Consider the following 16,952-nt stretch of genomic DNA (forward strand, 5'->3'; position numbering starts at 1 on the left):
TATAAGAGGGAACACCACTACAAAATAATCTAAAATTGAGGAATAGAATCCAATCAAAAGAAATAAATGTGCCACAATTTTTCAAACTTTATGAAATTTGCTATTACTTTAAATCCTTCACTATCTGCTATGGATTTCTTTTTCCAGGTTCTGTTTTGAAGAACTCAGAATAGGCTCTACCCCTCCTATCATCAGCTAGGAATGGTGGAGATGAAATCAAGTATTTTTGAGTGCCTACTATGATTTAAATATGTTATTTATTTCTCACAATCAATGTGCCAGGTAAATATTTTCTTTATTTTACTTATGAAGACACTAAGCCTGAGAAGAGACGTTAGGGAGCCTGTCAGTTACACAGCCGGTTCAGGCCTGCAGGTGTATTCCACACATATATATATCGAAAGACTCTTTATTATACTTTTACTGTAGCTGCATGATTTTTGAATATACAAGAGAATGTACTCACCTGCTCTGCAATCCAAGGTAATACTAATTCTGAACTTCTAAAAATGTTAACATGAAAATGAGTAGGATCTGTTGCATAATATGTTTCCTCAACTCCTTGTCATATATTGTTATTTGAAAAAAGAGAAGAATAGGGGGAAATGAGAGATTTTTTACAGTGGTAGGCACCAAAAAAGAGTATGTGAGTTCACTCTCCCAACCCCAGCAAACTATCTCAATCAATGCAAACCAAATTAGCTCAAAGCAAATATAAATGACACTAACAATACCTGTCTGTAGCTTGTTTTCTATATATGCCAATTCGTCACTGCCTAGCAAAACCTAATAAAAGGGTGCGTATGTGTTTTTTTTTTTTTCCATTGACATGATTGGATCCTAAACAGCATTGTGACTGAAGAGCATCCCTTTAACAATTTCTACCTATCGCTTATTAAACATACATCTTCACGTGTGCAAAAGCAGCAGCAGTGGGGAGACTGATGAGATAAGTGATGGTTACACAGGAAAGAAAAATGGCTATGCCTCCATCCATTGTTTGTTTCGGATTTATTGGTTGTTGCAAAAGCATGTGGGCCTTGTGGAAAGTCGTGCTTCTCTGAGGTTTTGATTAACCTGCGTCATCACACGTTTCCCATCATCATTACAAAAAGCAGTTAAGTAAACAGATATAATAGGCCTTGGTCCCCTCTCTAGAAATTTACCGCCGTGGAAATTCAGCTAGCTATCTCATTTGTCTTACTTTTCAAAGAGTAATTTAAGTGCCACCCACATGGCAAAGCAACAGTAAACTAGGTTGCCATAATCATTCATTTATTCACAAAACATTTCTTGTGCATCATCTATTCCTCAGGCTTTGTAGTCAGCACAGGGGTTATAAAGACAGATGAAGTATGCCCTCTAAGTTTTTGCAGGGTAATGAATCTGGATGATCAAAAAGTACTAAATAAACATCCAAAATGAAAAAAAATCTTTTTTATCAAATGTACCCATAGCAGTAATGAACAAAAGTAAATAAATAAAAATGCCTCTACTAACTATTCTCTGAGTTCATAGTAACATCATTATTATATATGGCATATAACTTTCTGCCAACAGGAAGCTGATATGTGTGATTCAGTACTGAGAAGTTGTGTGTACCTGTGCGTGATTGCGTGTGGGTATATATGTACGTAGAGATGCTCAAATGCTCAACAATCCAAGGAGACTCCTGTGTGGCTTGGTTATAGATAGAGAAGTGTAATTCCTTCATATGATTTCTTACATTTCATTATAGAAATGTAAGACTTCCATATGATTTCTGAAAGTCTTACCTTCTTGTGATCCTAAAGGACAATTTGCTTTGAGCAAGTCAAGGAAAAAAACGTAAAACTTTTGCATGGAGGGAAACTAAAACAATCTCAGACAATGGTAATTGTCTTTTAAAACAATTTCAGTGTTTTATTGTCAGTGAACTGTGATGGTTGATCCAAACGAAGTTGATTATGAGCTGTGAGATGCTTTATGTTAGAGGAAATAATACATTTTCATTTATTCAAGCTAATGATCTGCACTGTTAATAGTAATTAAAACTCTGGTTTAACTGGCAATGGCAGACAGCAGAGCAACTTTTGGGGAAAGAAGAGGTTCCTACACTTTTGTTAAGCTTTCCTTTGTGTCCTAGAACCTTAAAGGCTGCTGCTGTCTTATCCATTTTAAGTGGGAAAAAAGTCATGTCCAATTATATCATAATGACATTTTTGAAATCACGGTTTTTGTTTTACACAGAGAATGAAATTGACAGCATGGTGTGCTTCCCTCCAAGATCTCTAATATTTGTTTGAGGCACTCACCATATAGTAAATTTTGCAATTTTCCAGTTAGGTAATCTAATCATCACCATGAATAGAACTGAAACAGTATTAACACTATAATACCATAGCAAAAGTACAATATTGAAACACATTAAAAGGTTTTTAATGAGTTTACTGAAATAGCAATATTTTATAAGACTTGTCAAATCTAACAGAGCTAGCTGCTTTCCCCTCTGACTAGACTACTTCTTTTGCGTAGGTGATTCCTTCTTGTCATTCAGATCCGAAGTCACCTCCTTGGAGATCTTTCCTAACTGCTGGCTATTCACCCTCGGCCAAAGTCACTAGCTATCTCAATACTCCTTTTCATTTTCTTTATAGTACTTCCCATAACTTGAAATTATATCTTTTATTATACTTACTTATGTATAGTCTTTCTTCCTTCTCTAGCAATGTAATGCCACTAGACTGTAAGCCTGTGAGAGGAGAACTTTTCAATTTGTTTATTATTGTTACTCAGCATTTTGAAAAGTGCCAGCATGCAATAGTTGCTAAATTAATATTTTTTGAATAAAGGAATGAATGAATAAAATAAAATGATAAAACTAGGATTTAAACCCAGATCTTTCGATGCAATATCCAATGTTCTTTTTACTATATTTCATTGCCAGCAGATATTCTAAGTCCTTAGATTCCAATCAGTAGGTGTCTTGGTTCCTTGCATGTACACAGGAAACAAACCTACCACCAAATGTAGTACTGGTAAAATCTGTCATCAATACCCTCTTCCTCCCCTTTTTCCACCTATAAATTTCTCTTTCCATTTGTGTCATCCAGTGATCACTGATAAATTGGATCATAACTGAAGTTTTAAAAGGTTTAACATACTGCTCTTTCTTGGAACTTCGCTACTTTTCCTCTGTCAATCAGCATTCCTGCCCACCCTCCCATGTCCTTAATTTGCTTTTTACTCAAATTGGATTTCAAAGAGCATCAATAAAATCAATTCCTTTGAAACACCATAAATTTTCTCATCCTAATTATCTTTTAAAAAACTCATCCAGGAAATTCAGAAAACCCAGCAAAATCCAAGTATTTGCTTATCTACTTGCTATTTGGTCTGAATCCAGATCCATGACCACAAAACTCAATAATACATGACATCTTAATTTTCTTCCTTATTATGCTCGCTTGCCTACATTCAACAATTTCATACCTTCTTTTTCCTAAAACCTCCTATCTGATTCTCCTCCTTTTCTCCAACAGACCACCCACATACTTGTGCTCTCACCTGATTAGTGGAAAACTTTGTTTCATACGCTCAAGTAGGAAATAGCTCTTCTTCCTACCCCCCAATCTACCACTTAATCCCCATCTGTACTTACACTCTCTGCCTTCTTGACTATTAGCATGGATAAAATATTCCTGGTCCTATCAAAAGACAGCCCTTCAAATTGTGCTTGCATTACATTCCTTTTGATCTCTCAAAAACTTTCCTCCTAAAATTATCCATTTTTTATCATGAATTTCTTATTTTCTTTGCTATCTCTTACTTTGAAAAAAATTGCAAAAGCTGTCTTAACCCTTGTCACCCTCCATCTCACCACGATTACTTTATTTGCCTCCACAGTAAACCAACAGTCCATGTTTTCTGAAGCTGCATTCTTTCCTCAGCCCACTCCAATCAGGTTTCTGCTTCCACTCTTCTGGCAGAGTTTCTATATCTGAAGTTTACCAGTGGCCTCCATGTGGACATGGAGATGTGCCACCATATTCCACTTCAAGAAAAGACTTCCTGTCAAGGGGTATGATAGGAGACTGCCTCAAGTTGTCAGCTTCTTTCTGTTGGCATTAGCCACCTGGCTCAAATAGCCCATGTTCAATGACTGAGGAAGGTGGTAGTATAACGTCCCAGCCATTTCCCTTACGTGGGATAATTTTGGTGGTCATTTTAGCTCTAGGACTTCCCCACCAGGTTAGCAAAGCTTTGTTAGACATTCATCACAGCTTGATATCTTCCTCTGCCCATTCCTGCTTCCTTTCTCCTTCCTTTCACAGGTGCTGTTCTCCATCAAACATCTTAAATGCAAACTCAGCATCTGCTTCCAGAGAATACAATCTGCAACAGTCAATACGTGGATCAGATTGAGAAAGCAGGTCGAAAGATGGGGTTTGGTTTTTGGAGGTAGATTACATATCACCAGGCAGGTAATGATATCTCATCACTACTAAAGGGGGACATAGATGGTACCTGGCACAAATGGCAACCAATGGAAACTTTCACCTTTAATAATATAGTACAGTGTGAGGTCACATTGATAGAAGGGCATATGCTAGCAGCTGATGTCACTGCAGTCATTGGAATGCATGTAGAAAATAATACATACAGCGATATACCAATAGTAGGTGGCTACTGCTATGTACCACTGGTGCTCTACAGCCGCACTGCCCAATACAATGCCCACTAGCATGTGTAGCTATTGTGTACTTGAAACATAGCTAGTTTAAACTGAGATGAACTGTATGTATAAAACTCACATCAGATTTTAAAGACTCAATGCAAAAAATGTAAAATATCCCATTAATTGTTTATGCTGATTCACATTAAAATGATAATGTTTTAGATATATTGGATTTACTACATCATTAAATTAATTTTACCTTTTTTTGTTTTGTTTTACCAAGGTGACTACTAGAAATATTTGAAAGTATACATACAGTTCACATTGCATTTCTATTGTACAACATTTATTTATTAAAAAAATGTTGAGATTAGGTAATAGGCAGTAGAAATCCAGATGTAGAAGCCTCTTTCGTTTAATACAAAGATGTTAGCATCTGCTCTAATAAGAGGTTGAAGAAAGCTGAGGGCCAAGTTCTGGATTTAATAGTCAGATTTGCCAAACATGAAAGAAGTTTAAGTACCAACTAAGGCCAAGGTCAAGATGGAGATATCTGGGTACATTTTTGACTCCCTAAGTTTTCTGAGCTTGTGATACGGCCTAGCCTCCTTATTAATAGCTAGCATTTGCTGTTGTAACTGTTGAGAGTGCAATTCTCTCTCCTTCAAGGTGATATGTATCTACCTCAGGACCTGCCCTTCCCTCCCCTCCTGGCACTAGGCTTGAAACTATGATAAAGTCACAGCATAATCCAGGTGGGATGAGATGGTCTATACCCCAAAGGAACTGGCAGACCCAGATAAAATGTAGTAACTGGGGTTGGGTGAGTGCATGTGGGACCGATTCTGAGGGTACTTATTCAAAAGGGGTACAATATAAAATTGAATAGAGAAGGCTTTATTGATATGGGTATGTCTTCTCAAGGTACAGGATTTAACTAGCAGGGATCCACCCCAGGAGATGTTGTGAACTCCATAATAGGATAACTCCTAGAAACATGGAAAAAGTGATAGTGCAAAGTTGAAATGCCAGAATTGCCATGAGAGGCTCTGGAGGAAAAGGGTAAAGGGGTCAGGAAAATTCTGGGGTGGATATTCAATGTACAGCTGAAAGACCTGGCAGATTATTATTATGCTCCACATGAGGGCCAGTGGACATACTATTTACCAAGGCCATGAGGTATGTGCTAAAGGGATGGCACCAGTATCAACTTAAAATTCAGTAGTAGCTCTTTGGACCAGAACTGGAAGGAGGAGAGAGATTACAGATTTTGGCCCACTGATATCAGCGTGGATAACAAGACTCCACAATAGAAACTAAGTGGCAGTGCTTCATTACCAGCATCTAAGGGGGCTACATTTTTTGTAATGAAAGCTATATCAGAGTGATATCCAAAGAATTCTGGCCCACAGATGCTTATGGGCATGTTAATAAAACATAGCTTCTGTAGGGGCAAAATACAAAAACTGGCAAAAGGGGCACTACTCAGTTTGTACCAGCAAAAGAACTCAAGGTTAGATGAGCAGGATGATGAGGGCAGTCGAGCAGCAAGAATTCATGATCCTTTGCCCAGTTTCTAGACATGAGCCAGTTTGCAGACAGAAAGCCCCCTCAATGAAGATGTGGGAGGGTCTCTAGGAATAATGACCCCACAATTGTATGGTAAGTGTACATAGTACTGATTCCTCCAGTCCTCCCTCAAAGGGACTATGGCCATTTGATTGGGGAAATTAAGTACTAGATATTTTGATGACTATTGGACACATGATCTAAACTGATGTTGATATCCAGAGACCATCATCATGATCTCCCTGCTAGAATGAGGGCACATAAGGGTCAGGTGATAAATGATAAAATAAAGTTGTGGATAGATAATGTTTGCCTGTGGTGTATCTACTAATGGCCATTTCTCTTGTCCTCAAACCCATAAATAAGAATGACACTTGAAAGTTGGCAAAACAATACTATTGGATCTTTGGTCACTTGGGTAAGAGCTATCATACAGAGTGAGGCCAAGTGAAAGCCCCTAAACCTGCTTCCTCCACCTCCCAGCCAAGATAGGAAATCAAAAACACTATTTAATCCTGGGAGTGGGAGATTGGGCTGGAGATTAGTGCCACCCTTATGGATCTAAAGGATGCAGGGGTATTTGTTCTCATAACATCACTATTTAGTTCACTAGTCTGAACCCTGGAGAAACAAGATGGATCTTGAAAGATAACTACAAGCTTAACCCAGTAATAGTCCCTTTGCAGCTGCCATGCCAGATGTGGTGTATTGCTAGAGCAGATTAATATGGCCTAAGGAGCTTGATATAAAACCATTATTCTGGAAAATGTGTTCTTTTCTATCTCAATCAGAGCAGACAATCAGAAACAGTTCACATTACATGAATTGAACAACAATATTAATTTACAGTTTTGCCCCAGGGCTACGTTAACTCTTCTGCCCTCTGCCATAATATAGTCTGAAGAGATCTGGGCCATCTGGAAAACCCATAGCACTTCACATTAATCCATTACATTGATGATATTATATTGATCATGCCAGATGAGCAAGAGGTAGCTAACATTCTGGAGGCCTTAGTAGAACACATGCATTCCACAGGGTGGGAGATAAATCCTGTGCGGCTTAAGGGGCCATCCTATCCAAAACAATTTGAAAGGTCCTAAGTAAAGAAAAAAAATTATTGCATCTTACACCACCTAATATAAAGAAGGAAACACAATGTCTTAGTGGATATTTTCAGGTTTTAAAAAAGAATACGTTCATTCCATACCTAGAAATGTACTGATTGACACAAAAGATTGAACCAAATTAGAGTGAAGCCCAAAGCAGAAGAGGGTTCTGCCGTAGGTTCAGACTAAGGTGCAATAGCCCCACCGCTTGGGTCACACAGTCTCGTGGATCTTATGCTTTGGAGTTACGCATGATGGGAAATGATACCACAAGGAATCTGTGGCAAGCCCTAGTGGAAAAATCACAACATAGGCCCCTAGAGTTCTGAAGGGACGTCACGGCATTTGCAGCAGAACTATATGCCCTACGAGAAATTCGTTCTGTCGTGTTACTGGTCCTGGTAGAGACAGAACACACAGTCATGGGACACTAAGTGATGACTGTCAGAAATTATATAATCATGAGCCTGATCCTTTCAGACCCACTAAGTCTTAAGGATTATTGCTGGATCCCTCCCTCACAACCATCATAAGAAAGTAGGACATTTGGGACAAAGCATGAGCATGACAAAAATCCAAAAGAAAGCAGTGTGAGCAGATAATTCAGAACCCCATGACACTGTCGCACGAGCACCCCTCCCTCAGCCCACATCTAGGCCACATGGGAGATCAAGTATGACCGACCAACAGAGGAGGAAGTAGTCTCCATTTGGTTTCCAGAGGCTTGTCTTTGTATGTGAGTGTGAGCCAAAAATGAATAGTGGCTGCAGTATAGACTTATAGTGTGTGTACCCTTGAAACACAGTGGTGAGGCAAAATTCTCTCAATGAGTAGGGGATTCAGGCAGTGCAACTTGACATCTACTGTGGAAAGAGAAGTGGCCCAAAAAAGCAGTCAAGAGGTAGCCTCTCCAAATGTTCTGGAAGTAAAAGATTGAAAAGTCATAGACAAGGAGTAATGAGGTAGAGACACACGGATGGGCCTATTGCAGTGGGCACAAAGTGAGAAGATCTTTGTGTTACATGTTAATATCCAGTACAGAACATCCACAATGAAAGAGGCACTAAATGACCAAGTAGATAAAATGATCTGACCAGTCACTGCCAGCCAACCGCTATCATTGGTCACATGAGTGCTGGCACAATAATGGGCACATAAACAAAGTGGCCGTCATGGCAAATATGAATACTACAGATGGGGCCAACAACATCAGTTCCCATTTATCAAGGCTGATCTAGCTCCTGTTGCTGCCAAACGTCCAACTAAGGGAATTGCCCACAGCAAGCTAATGCTGAGCTTATATGGCATAATTGCTTGAGGAGAAGTAGCCACACAGTTGCAAGTTGACTGCATTGTTTACCTTGCATTCTGGAAAGGTCAGTGGTTTGTTCTCACAGGAATAGATACACTTCCCATACTGGCTTGTCTTTCCTGCATTAGGGCCCGAGCCAGATTCACTATTTGAAGGCTCACTGTGTGTTTGGGCCACTAACATGAAAGATCCCATTCACCAGGGCTTCCCTCTTATAGCCAAAGAGGTGCATGAATGGACCCATGACCACAGGATTCACTGGTTGTATCCTGCTTCATCCAGACTATTGACCTTATAATGAGTTACAACAGCCTGCTGAAAGCACAGCTGAGATTCCATGTTGCAGGCAGTAATCTGGAGGAGGAAGTACATTTTCCAGGAAGAATACACCGGTCTAGAAATCATGGGGTGGAATTCCTAATCTAACTCTACATAGACATGGCAGCTCCCCTTGACCACTAGAATGCATGCCTCAGAATCAGGCTCACATATTCCAGGTCTAAAGGGTCATGGAGATGCTTTCCCCAGAGTCCAAATTTCTGCATCACTTTTTGCCCCAGGATTAAAACACTTCTTCACAGGGTGACAGATATTGAGTATGTCCATTCCCTTTTGGAGAAAACTAAATCTCCACTTAATGCGGTGTGATCTTGTCCCTAAATCTAAACATTATCACAAGCTATCTCTAAATTGACTGTGGTTTATTCCACCATGTCCAAGGTAACCTTGTCATACTCATTCTCTCATTCTGAGTAGAAGCAATTGCCATAGGAAATAGAAGTTGAGAGGTAAATAAACTTTTGATGTTTACAGAATATTTGCTTTTCTATGTAAAGAGGAAGACAAACTTTGCATTTCCAGTGTGATCCTTGCTGCCAAAACTGATAGGAAATGAACTTGGCAATTTCGATACATTTTATACTCTATTCTCAGAACACTTTTTTCTTATTTCCCAGCATCTCAGACCTGAGCCTATAATCTAAGGACAGGTTACCTAAATTTCAAGAAACTTATACCTCACACCAGAATTTCCAGTCAGTATTTTGTTTCTTCTTCCATATTTCTAGAATTTTTATATCCTTAAGAAAAGGGTGCACAGATAAAGTGTTGAGAAAACAGTAGCAATGATAACAGATTTACCACCTGCCCATTTACTGCCTGCAGATTTATGGCCAACGCAGCCTATTTTGCCATCTGGGTCAAAGTCATATTTTCACTAGAAATATTTTGGTAAGTTATTGCTGGCATTTTTTACATGCAGGTGGTGATCACACAGGTTTTATGGCACTTTCATAACCGCGCGTCTGACTGAAGTGCACAGAAGCTGATCTTTTGTGAATGTCTATAGAAGTGATTCAATGAAATGAAATGCACTCCACTCATTACATTTACCAATGTGGGAGGGACTCCTTAAACATAAAATATAATCCTGACAAAGGTGCCAAGTCATCTTCCCTGGTTGTTCTCAGAGGATAGATTATAGTACTCAGAAAAAAACAATTGGCTACTCTTGGACATGGAGGCTAGTGCCACCTATACAAAGAGAGTTTTAGAGCTGGTGATGGGTATCAGTCCAGAAAAGCATCAAAACTAGTTAATTGTGATGCTTTAGCCTTTGCAATTTTCTCACTTTAACACTTTTATTATTGAAAACATGTTGCAGTCCATTCGTTTGCTTGTTTTGTTAATTATATGGATACATTATAAAGGAGAGACTTATAATCATATAAAAGCTATTAGAAAGTGGAAAAAGCATGGGTTTCAAAATGAGAAGACTTGGATTCTGATATAAGTGCTCTAATTCTAGAGCCATATAGTCTTACCTGTCTTCCTTGAGCCTCAGTTTTCTCTTCTGTAAATGGAAAAAGGGCGTGATAATCGGAACTACATATTTTTTAAATTGAAGTATAATGTACATGCACCAACCTTAAAGGTGTTCAATGCCATGAATTTTGACAACTCTACACTGCTGTGTAACCATCATCCCAAACAAGTTATGGACCATTCTGTCACTCCAGAAAGTCTATTATCCCCTTTCCAGTCAATCCCTTCCCCTCTCCACACACATAAGCAAGATGTTTCTTATTTCTGTTACCATAGATCAGTTTGAGTTATTCTTGTATTTCGTATAAATGGAATCTTTTAGCTTCTTTTGCTCACCATTATGTCTGTAAGGTTTGTCCACATTGCATGTATCATTTGTGTATTCCTAATTTATTATTGAGTAGTATGCTAATACCTGAATGTACAATTTGTTTATATATTCTTCTGTCTGTGGACATTTGAGTTGTTTTCAGTTATTGACTTTTATGAGTTAGGCTGCTATTAACATTCACGTACAAATTTTTCATGGATATATGTTTCCATTTCTCTTGGGTAAATATCTGCCTGGGTGTGGAATTTATAGGGCATAAGGTAGATATGTTTTTAACTTTATAAGAAACTGACAGACAGTTCTCCAAAGTGATGGTACCATTTTATAAGCTCACCAGTGGTCCTAGTTGTTTCACATCTGCAGCAACACTTGGCATGATCAGGCTTTGTTTTAGTCATTCCAGGGAATGTGAAATAGCATCTCATTGTTTCAATTCACATTTCCGAGATGGCTAATGAGGTTAACCTTCTTTTCATAGGTAAATCATACAGATTTTAGATATGGCTTAGATCTCCTTCAGAAAACAGTCTAATATTCTCCTTTGCTTTCCTGTGGCATTTTATAACTTACCTATGTAGCTTTTAAAAACTACACAGGCTTTTCTCCCCCTTATACACATTTTAATTCAAGAATATCCAGCATAAGTTCTCTTCAAAATATGACTCTGATTCTCAAATGAACCACTGGATTATTCTCCAGGCATCTGACATGTTTTTTAATACTATTAATGCTCTTTATATCATAAAAGAGCAATAGAAAATAATAATTGAAAGCATCAACTTTAATATAAAGAAGACTGAATATTGAATCCTAGTCCCCAGTTACCATCTATGCAATTTGGGGCAAGTTATGTAATCTTCCTGAATCTCAGCTTCTTCATCTATAAATTGAGAGTAATGACAATACCTACCTCATAGGGTTATAAAGAGGATCAAATGTGACGGTGGATTTAAAATGGTTACCATTGTGCCTAGCTGATAATAACACTCAACACATATTAAAAAGAAGAAAAATGTAAAAATATTAAGAAGAGCTAAACAAATCAGAATACCTAATTTTAGTATCTTGACATATCCCTTTAACTATTGTTTAGCCTGATCATTCACTTCTTATAATCTCCAAAAACACTTTTCTTACTTTGTTTTACTTTTCTTTCATATTTCATTTCATATTCTATAACATTTTCATTGTCCCAGGTATTGGCATTCTCAATTTTTATAAACCACATAGAAGATGGATGGTAGGAGATGTGCTTCTATCAGCCATTTGCTTTACCAGTGCAGGGTCTCATGGATGCCCTCTGATTTCCTTCCCCAGTTCCCTCTTTTCATGTGATATTCTGATCTAAAATTTCTTGGTCCTAATTTCTGTATTCTCAGCTTTCTTTTTCCTTCTCCATATATATTGAATGAAAATATACGATCAAGTGTGTTCTCTTTCACTCTACCCTCTCTTTCTCTCCCCACTTTTCCATCTGTGTATCTGTATATCTCCACTCCAGTAGCACTTCCATGATGATATATTTTTGATTATTAGAGTAAAGTTTCCTTTTCTTACCACAACAACCATGATTATACCTGCTAATCACTCCTTTCGCTAAATTTACTCTCTCCTTTTTAATGCAAACATCTGTCATTTGAGATTCATCGTGGCTTTGGGGTTTTTTGTTTGTTTTGTTTTATAATCAGCTGTCACTTCCTACTTAATGGGTCTTCCTTCCTTTTTCTGAACAATTTCCAAACAACATAATGTACACTTTCTTAAAAGAGGTAAGGAGATGTCCATTTTCTTAACACTATATGTGAGCCCATGGAAGTAAGGAAGAAAGATTGTTCCCTTTTTTTCTGTGAAAAGAAGTGTGTTTGCAATGACTTGGTTTGAACCTCGCAAGAGAGTTTTCTGTTATTCATGTGTACTAAAAGTACACAGCCCAAGAAGGAAAATTGTTTTTGAATTTCTAAAATTGTTTGCTTATTGACAAGGGCAGGGTTTGGCTAGTTACCTATATCACTACATTTCCAAAATGTCAAAATATAATGACCCTCATTATGGAATATTTTTTAATGCAGAAGTGAGACCTACAGATAATGAAAAATGTGAAGAGAACACCCATTAAACTAATTGAAGATATGTCTACAAATAACATTTTATTAATAATGATAGTCAACGTTTCTTTAGTGGATAAAGGTGCAAACAGCTAGCTTTCATTAGCAGGGCCTTTAGCAAGCTATTGCTTTCAAACTTACACTTTTGGTCAGAGCAGTTGCCACTACTGGCTTTTCTCCTTTGAAAATGGTTTCCCGAAACATGAGACTCATGGTGAAATCAAGCTTGGAATGGCTGCCCAGTAAATAGCCGATGATTTTATGGAAAAACAAAGAAGGCTTTATTTTTGTGTTCTATTTTATGGAGAAATGGAGCAGAGAGAAAAGGAAAAATCTTTCCTTGAAAAATACATAAAGCTTTTTACTACTGAGAGAAACAATCCCAACTTTCCCATTGATGGGTAAAATTTGACAGATTGCTGATAACTCTCACAAAAATGACTAGCTTTCCATTTTCCAAGTAAACTGAAGGGTCTACAGCTCTTATCAACAGTGATTTTGTCATGCAACCCTGTTCAATCAATGAGCAAGCTGAAAGACTCTCTGTAGATAATCATTCTTCAATTTCTGATGCCATAGATTTTTCCTTACTGTTTGTGATTCAGTGTTTTCATGGAAAATGCCAACAGAGAGAATAGCACCAGTACTTGCTGAATCCCTTTCGTTGGTCTCTTATATATTTTTTATTACTGTTCTCAGTTTATTATGAAGAAAAAACAGAAATTAAAAACAAACAAAACAATACATAACTCTTCTCTAAAACATTTGTTTCCAAAATTAACAATCTGAAAACAAAAATGAGCAATACAGAATTCTTATTTCTTTGTTTTTTCCAAAACTATGCTCCTTCCTTGGATCCGAATTTTTATCTAACCAAACCAAGAGATAAACAGGTATAAATCACCAGCATGATATCTTTAAGATTTCCTCTTTATCCCAATAGACCCAGATAAAAGTACAATTCCATGTCAACTATAAGATGTAAAAAAGAGAAGGGGTGGGGCAGGGGTGAAAACTAGAGGAACCAAATGTAATGGCAGGTGAAGAGTTCAGCAAATAAATATTTCATTTCTGACAGTTTCTGTAAGAATTCAATAATTTTTTTCCCGAACACATCTAAACATCTCAGAATCAGGTAAACGGTAGCATTTGCTTTTGAAGCTAGAGGGCTATTTGAATTATAGAATTATCCTACATAATACTGTATAAGTGCTATAATTGGATATGAACTGAATGTTTTGGAGTAATGGTAACGGAATAACTAATTGGTGGTTCTTTCCTTTTATTGTAATTCTTTACCTTTTACTCTGCAACTAGACTGTGAATTTCAGAACAGGAATATTTTCCTTTTTGTCCAATGTGTTTAGTTCAATTCTCTGCTCATTGTTAGTACTAGATACATGTTTTAACATTTTCTTTAGCCTTGAATTAGTTTTATTTTCCATCCTTCATACGGTAAGTAGGGGTAGGAATAGAAAACAAAGGAAAAGGATATAATAAAGAGAAAATAGTGCATGTATTTTTGATCCCCAAGGAAACAACTCAGAAACACACCTTGTTGTTGCTACATGGGTTTTTGACATTTTCTTTTTCTTTTATTAAAAAAGATAAGGGTTTTTTTTGTTTCCTTTCTCTCTCTCTCTTTTTCTTTCTCTCTCTCTCCTCCTCCCTCCCTCCCTTCCTTCCTCTTTTAATGTTCACTACACAATCCACATAGCTCCCCACAATTTCACTTTGTCTTTTGCTCTTCTAATGAGTATGTTGGTCATGTCCATGGGATACAAGTCCACATTGCTTCGTCTTTCCCCTGAAACCTACGCCTATTGCCATCAGAGACCAAATTCTTGAATTTCTAACTTTCTAGCAAAGTACACCTGCTGTCCCGAACTCCACAGGAGCTACTGTTTGTTCTGATTCTGTGTCATTATTTACTGCCCGCAGTGTGCACTGCGCTTCTTCAAGGAAAAAAGGTTTGGCTTATGTTTTCTTCCCAATCAATGTATAATGAACACTACTGACGGCTGAGCCATGAAACAAGGCTGAGGGCAGAGTCAAGGGCTTGTGTATGTTTCAGGGCAAGTTCGTTTCACAGGGAAAGAAAGAGGGAAATGGAATCACATTTGGAAATTGTATAATATCAGTGTGGCTTAACCCTCTTGTCTTGTCTCACAGTCTATTACTACTATCTGAAGTCTGGATCCAAATTAAGTTGGAAACAAGCCTTCAATGTACTTTGTGATTTTTTTTTTTTTTTAATGCTGTCTGAGTTTGTAGGGTACAGAAGTTTTTCTGGAGTTGACTATTATGTGAAATCAAAATGAAATCAATTAGTATTAAATCCTCAAAGCTTTTTTGTTATAAGTTCCTTTTGGTGCTTTTTCTATGAAAAATTAAACTGAAATCTTCATTTCTTCTGAGGTTTAACAGATATTGGATCCAGCCTATCTCTGGCATCACCAACGAGTAAGTAAAACTGTGTTACATTTTAAGCAATACTCCAAATCTCAATGCAATAAGCTCCTATCAAATTGATGAGGCAGACAGCCAGTCTTTTTCAGAGATACCACACTCCAGTTATTTCTGGCGGAGGGTTCTGATATATAATCAGAGCTGCTGCCTACAGCTCTGTGATCCCTCAGGTCTGGATTCTAAGGTTCCGAACAAGCTTTTGGTCTCTTGACCTCTGTAGTCCAGGCCATAATTTAGTGCTCATTTCTACCAAAATAGAAACAACCAAAGCTTTCCTCCCTCCCTAGCCAGCCACCTCTGCTCCTGTTAACCAGCTCTTTTAGAGAAGAAGGTTCTCATAGCCTAGTTTGGGGATCCACAGCAAAATTCCTAGTTCTATTCTTAATATTGCAGCGCAATCCTTATCAAGGTGCTGGGGCCAGGGGAATATCAGGCGTAACCTTTTACTACTCAAAATAACTACTTCCCCCAGGTAGTCTCCACGGGTAGTCTGCCTAACATTACCAGATTTCTTTATTCAATGGGGATTTTCTTCAGAACCCCACCAATATTTTCCTTTAATCTTCTTTAAGGATACCACAGAAGCTTTATACAAATCAATCCCAACTGTGGACTAAATTCAAATTCTCTTACACAAAACTCTTGGCCCCCTATAGATCAAGAAATATGACTGAGAATCTATTTCAGGATCTCTGTTTTCAAACACACAAAAGACCTTTGGGACAGAGATGGTAAATTGTTATCTGAACTTTATCTCTGACCCATTTATTTATTATCTCATTCATTTACATAGCAGACATTTACTGAATATCTACTTTGTGTCAGGCCTTGCTGTAGACAAAGAATTAATTTTTTTTTTTTCTGTAAAGGGTCTAATAATAAATATTTTCAGTTTTGTGGGCCATAAAGTCTCTGTCACAACTATTCAATTCTGCAGTTGTTGCACAAAGACAGCCATAGACAATATGTAAACTAATGGGATGGCTGCATTCAATAAAATGAAAAACAAAGAAACAAAAAAAAACAACAAAAAAACAAAAACAGGCTGTGGGCCAGATTTGGCCTTCAAATGATATTTTGCTGATCCCTGTTTTTGACACTAGTGGTAACCAACAACAACAAAAAGAAACAAAAATCCCTGCTGTATTATAACTTACACACCAGATATATAAGTAAAACAGTCAGTTCAATGTTAAGTGTTAAAAGAGAAAAATAAAGCCACAAAGGAAGATAGAGAGTGTAAATATAGGGAAGTCTGAAAATACCATTTCATTAGGATACTTCTCTACTTCGTTCCACATTGATATTTCCCTTTTCAGCCACCATAAAGTTTAGCTCTTAGATGTTACAATTTAGCCATTTACTCAGCAAATACTCACTCTTAGTATTTATTGTGTGCAATAAATAATGCCATGTGATATGGGAAAACATAATTGTTTATATAAGCCCAATTTCCTGCCTTTAAGGAGATCACTCCACAGTTGGGGAAAAAGTTGTGCACCATTAGCATCATCTGGATATTACAGTTCTAGGGATATCTTAACCTGTTAAATTAGGAAACATTTCTAAACACTGA

General features: G+C 37.5%; 1 protein-coding gene across 1 annotated transcript in view; it reads right to left on the minus strand.

Moving 5' to 3' along the window:
• The window catches only part of NEGR1 (neuronal growth regulator 1), a 1,084,106-nt gene that overhangs the window by 495,035 nt on the left and 572,119 nt on the right, over positions 1-16,952 (minus strand). The window contains exons 3-4 of the mRNA XM_012639937.1: positions 10,034-10,053; positions 7,090-7,134 (exon numbers count right to left, since the gene is read on the minus strand). Of these exons, the coding sequence (XP_012495391.1) occupies positions 7,090-7,134; positions 10,034-10,053 (65 nt within the window). The remainder of the gene's footprint in view (positions 1-7,089; positions 7,135-10,033; positions 10,054-16,952) is intronic.

This window comes from Propithecus coquereli, unplaced genomic scaffold (genome assembly GCF_000956105.1).
Source record: "Propithecus coquereli isolate 6110/MARCELLA unplaced genomic scaffold, Pcoq_1.0 Scaffold144, whole genome shotgun sequence".
Lineage (NCBI taxonomy): Eukaryota > Metazoa > Chordata > Mammalia > Primates > Indriidae > Propithecus > Propithecus coquereli.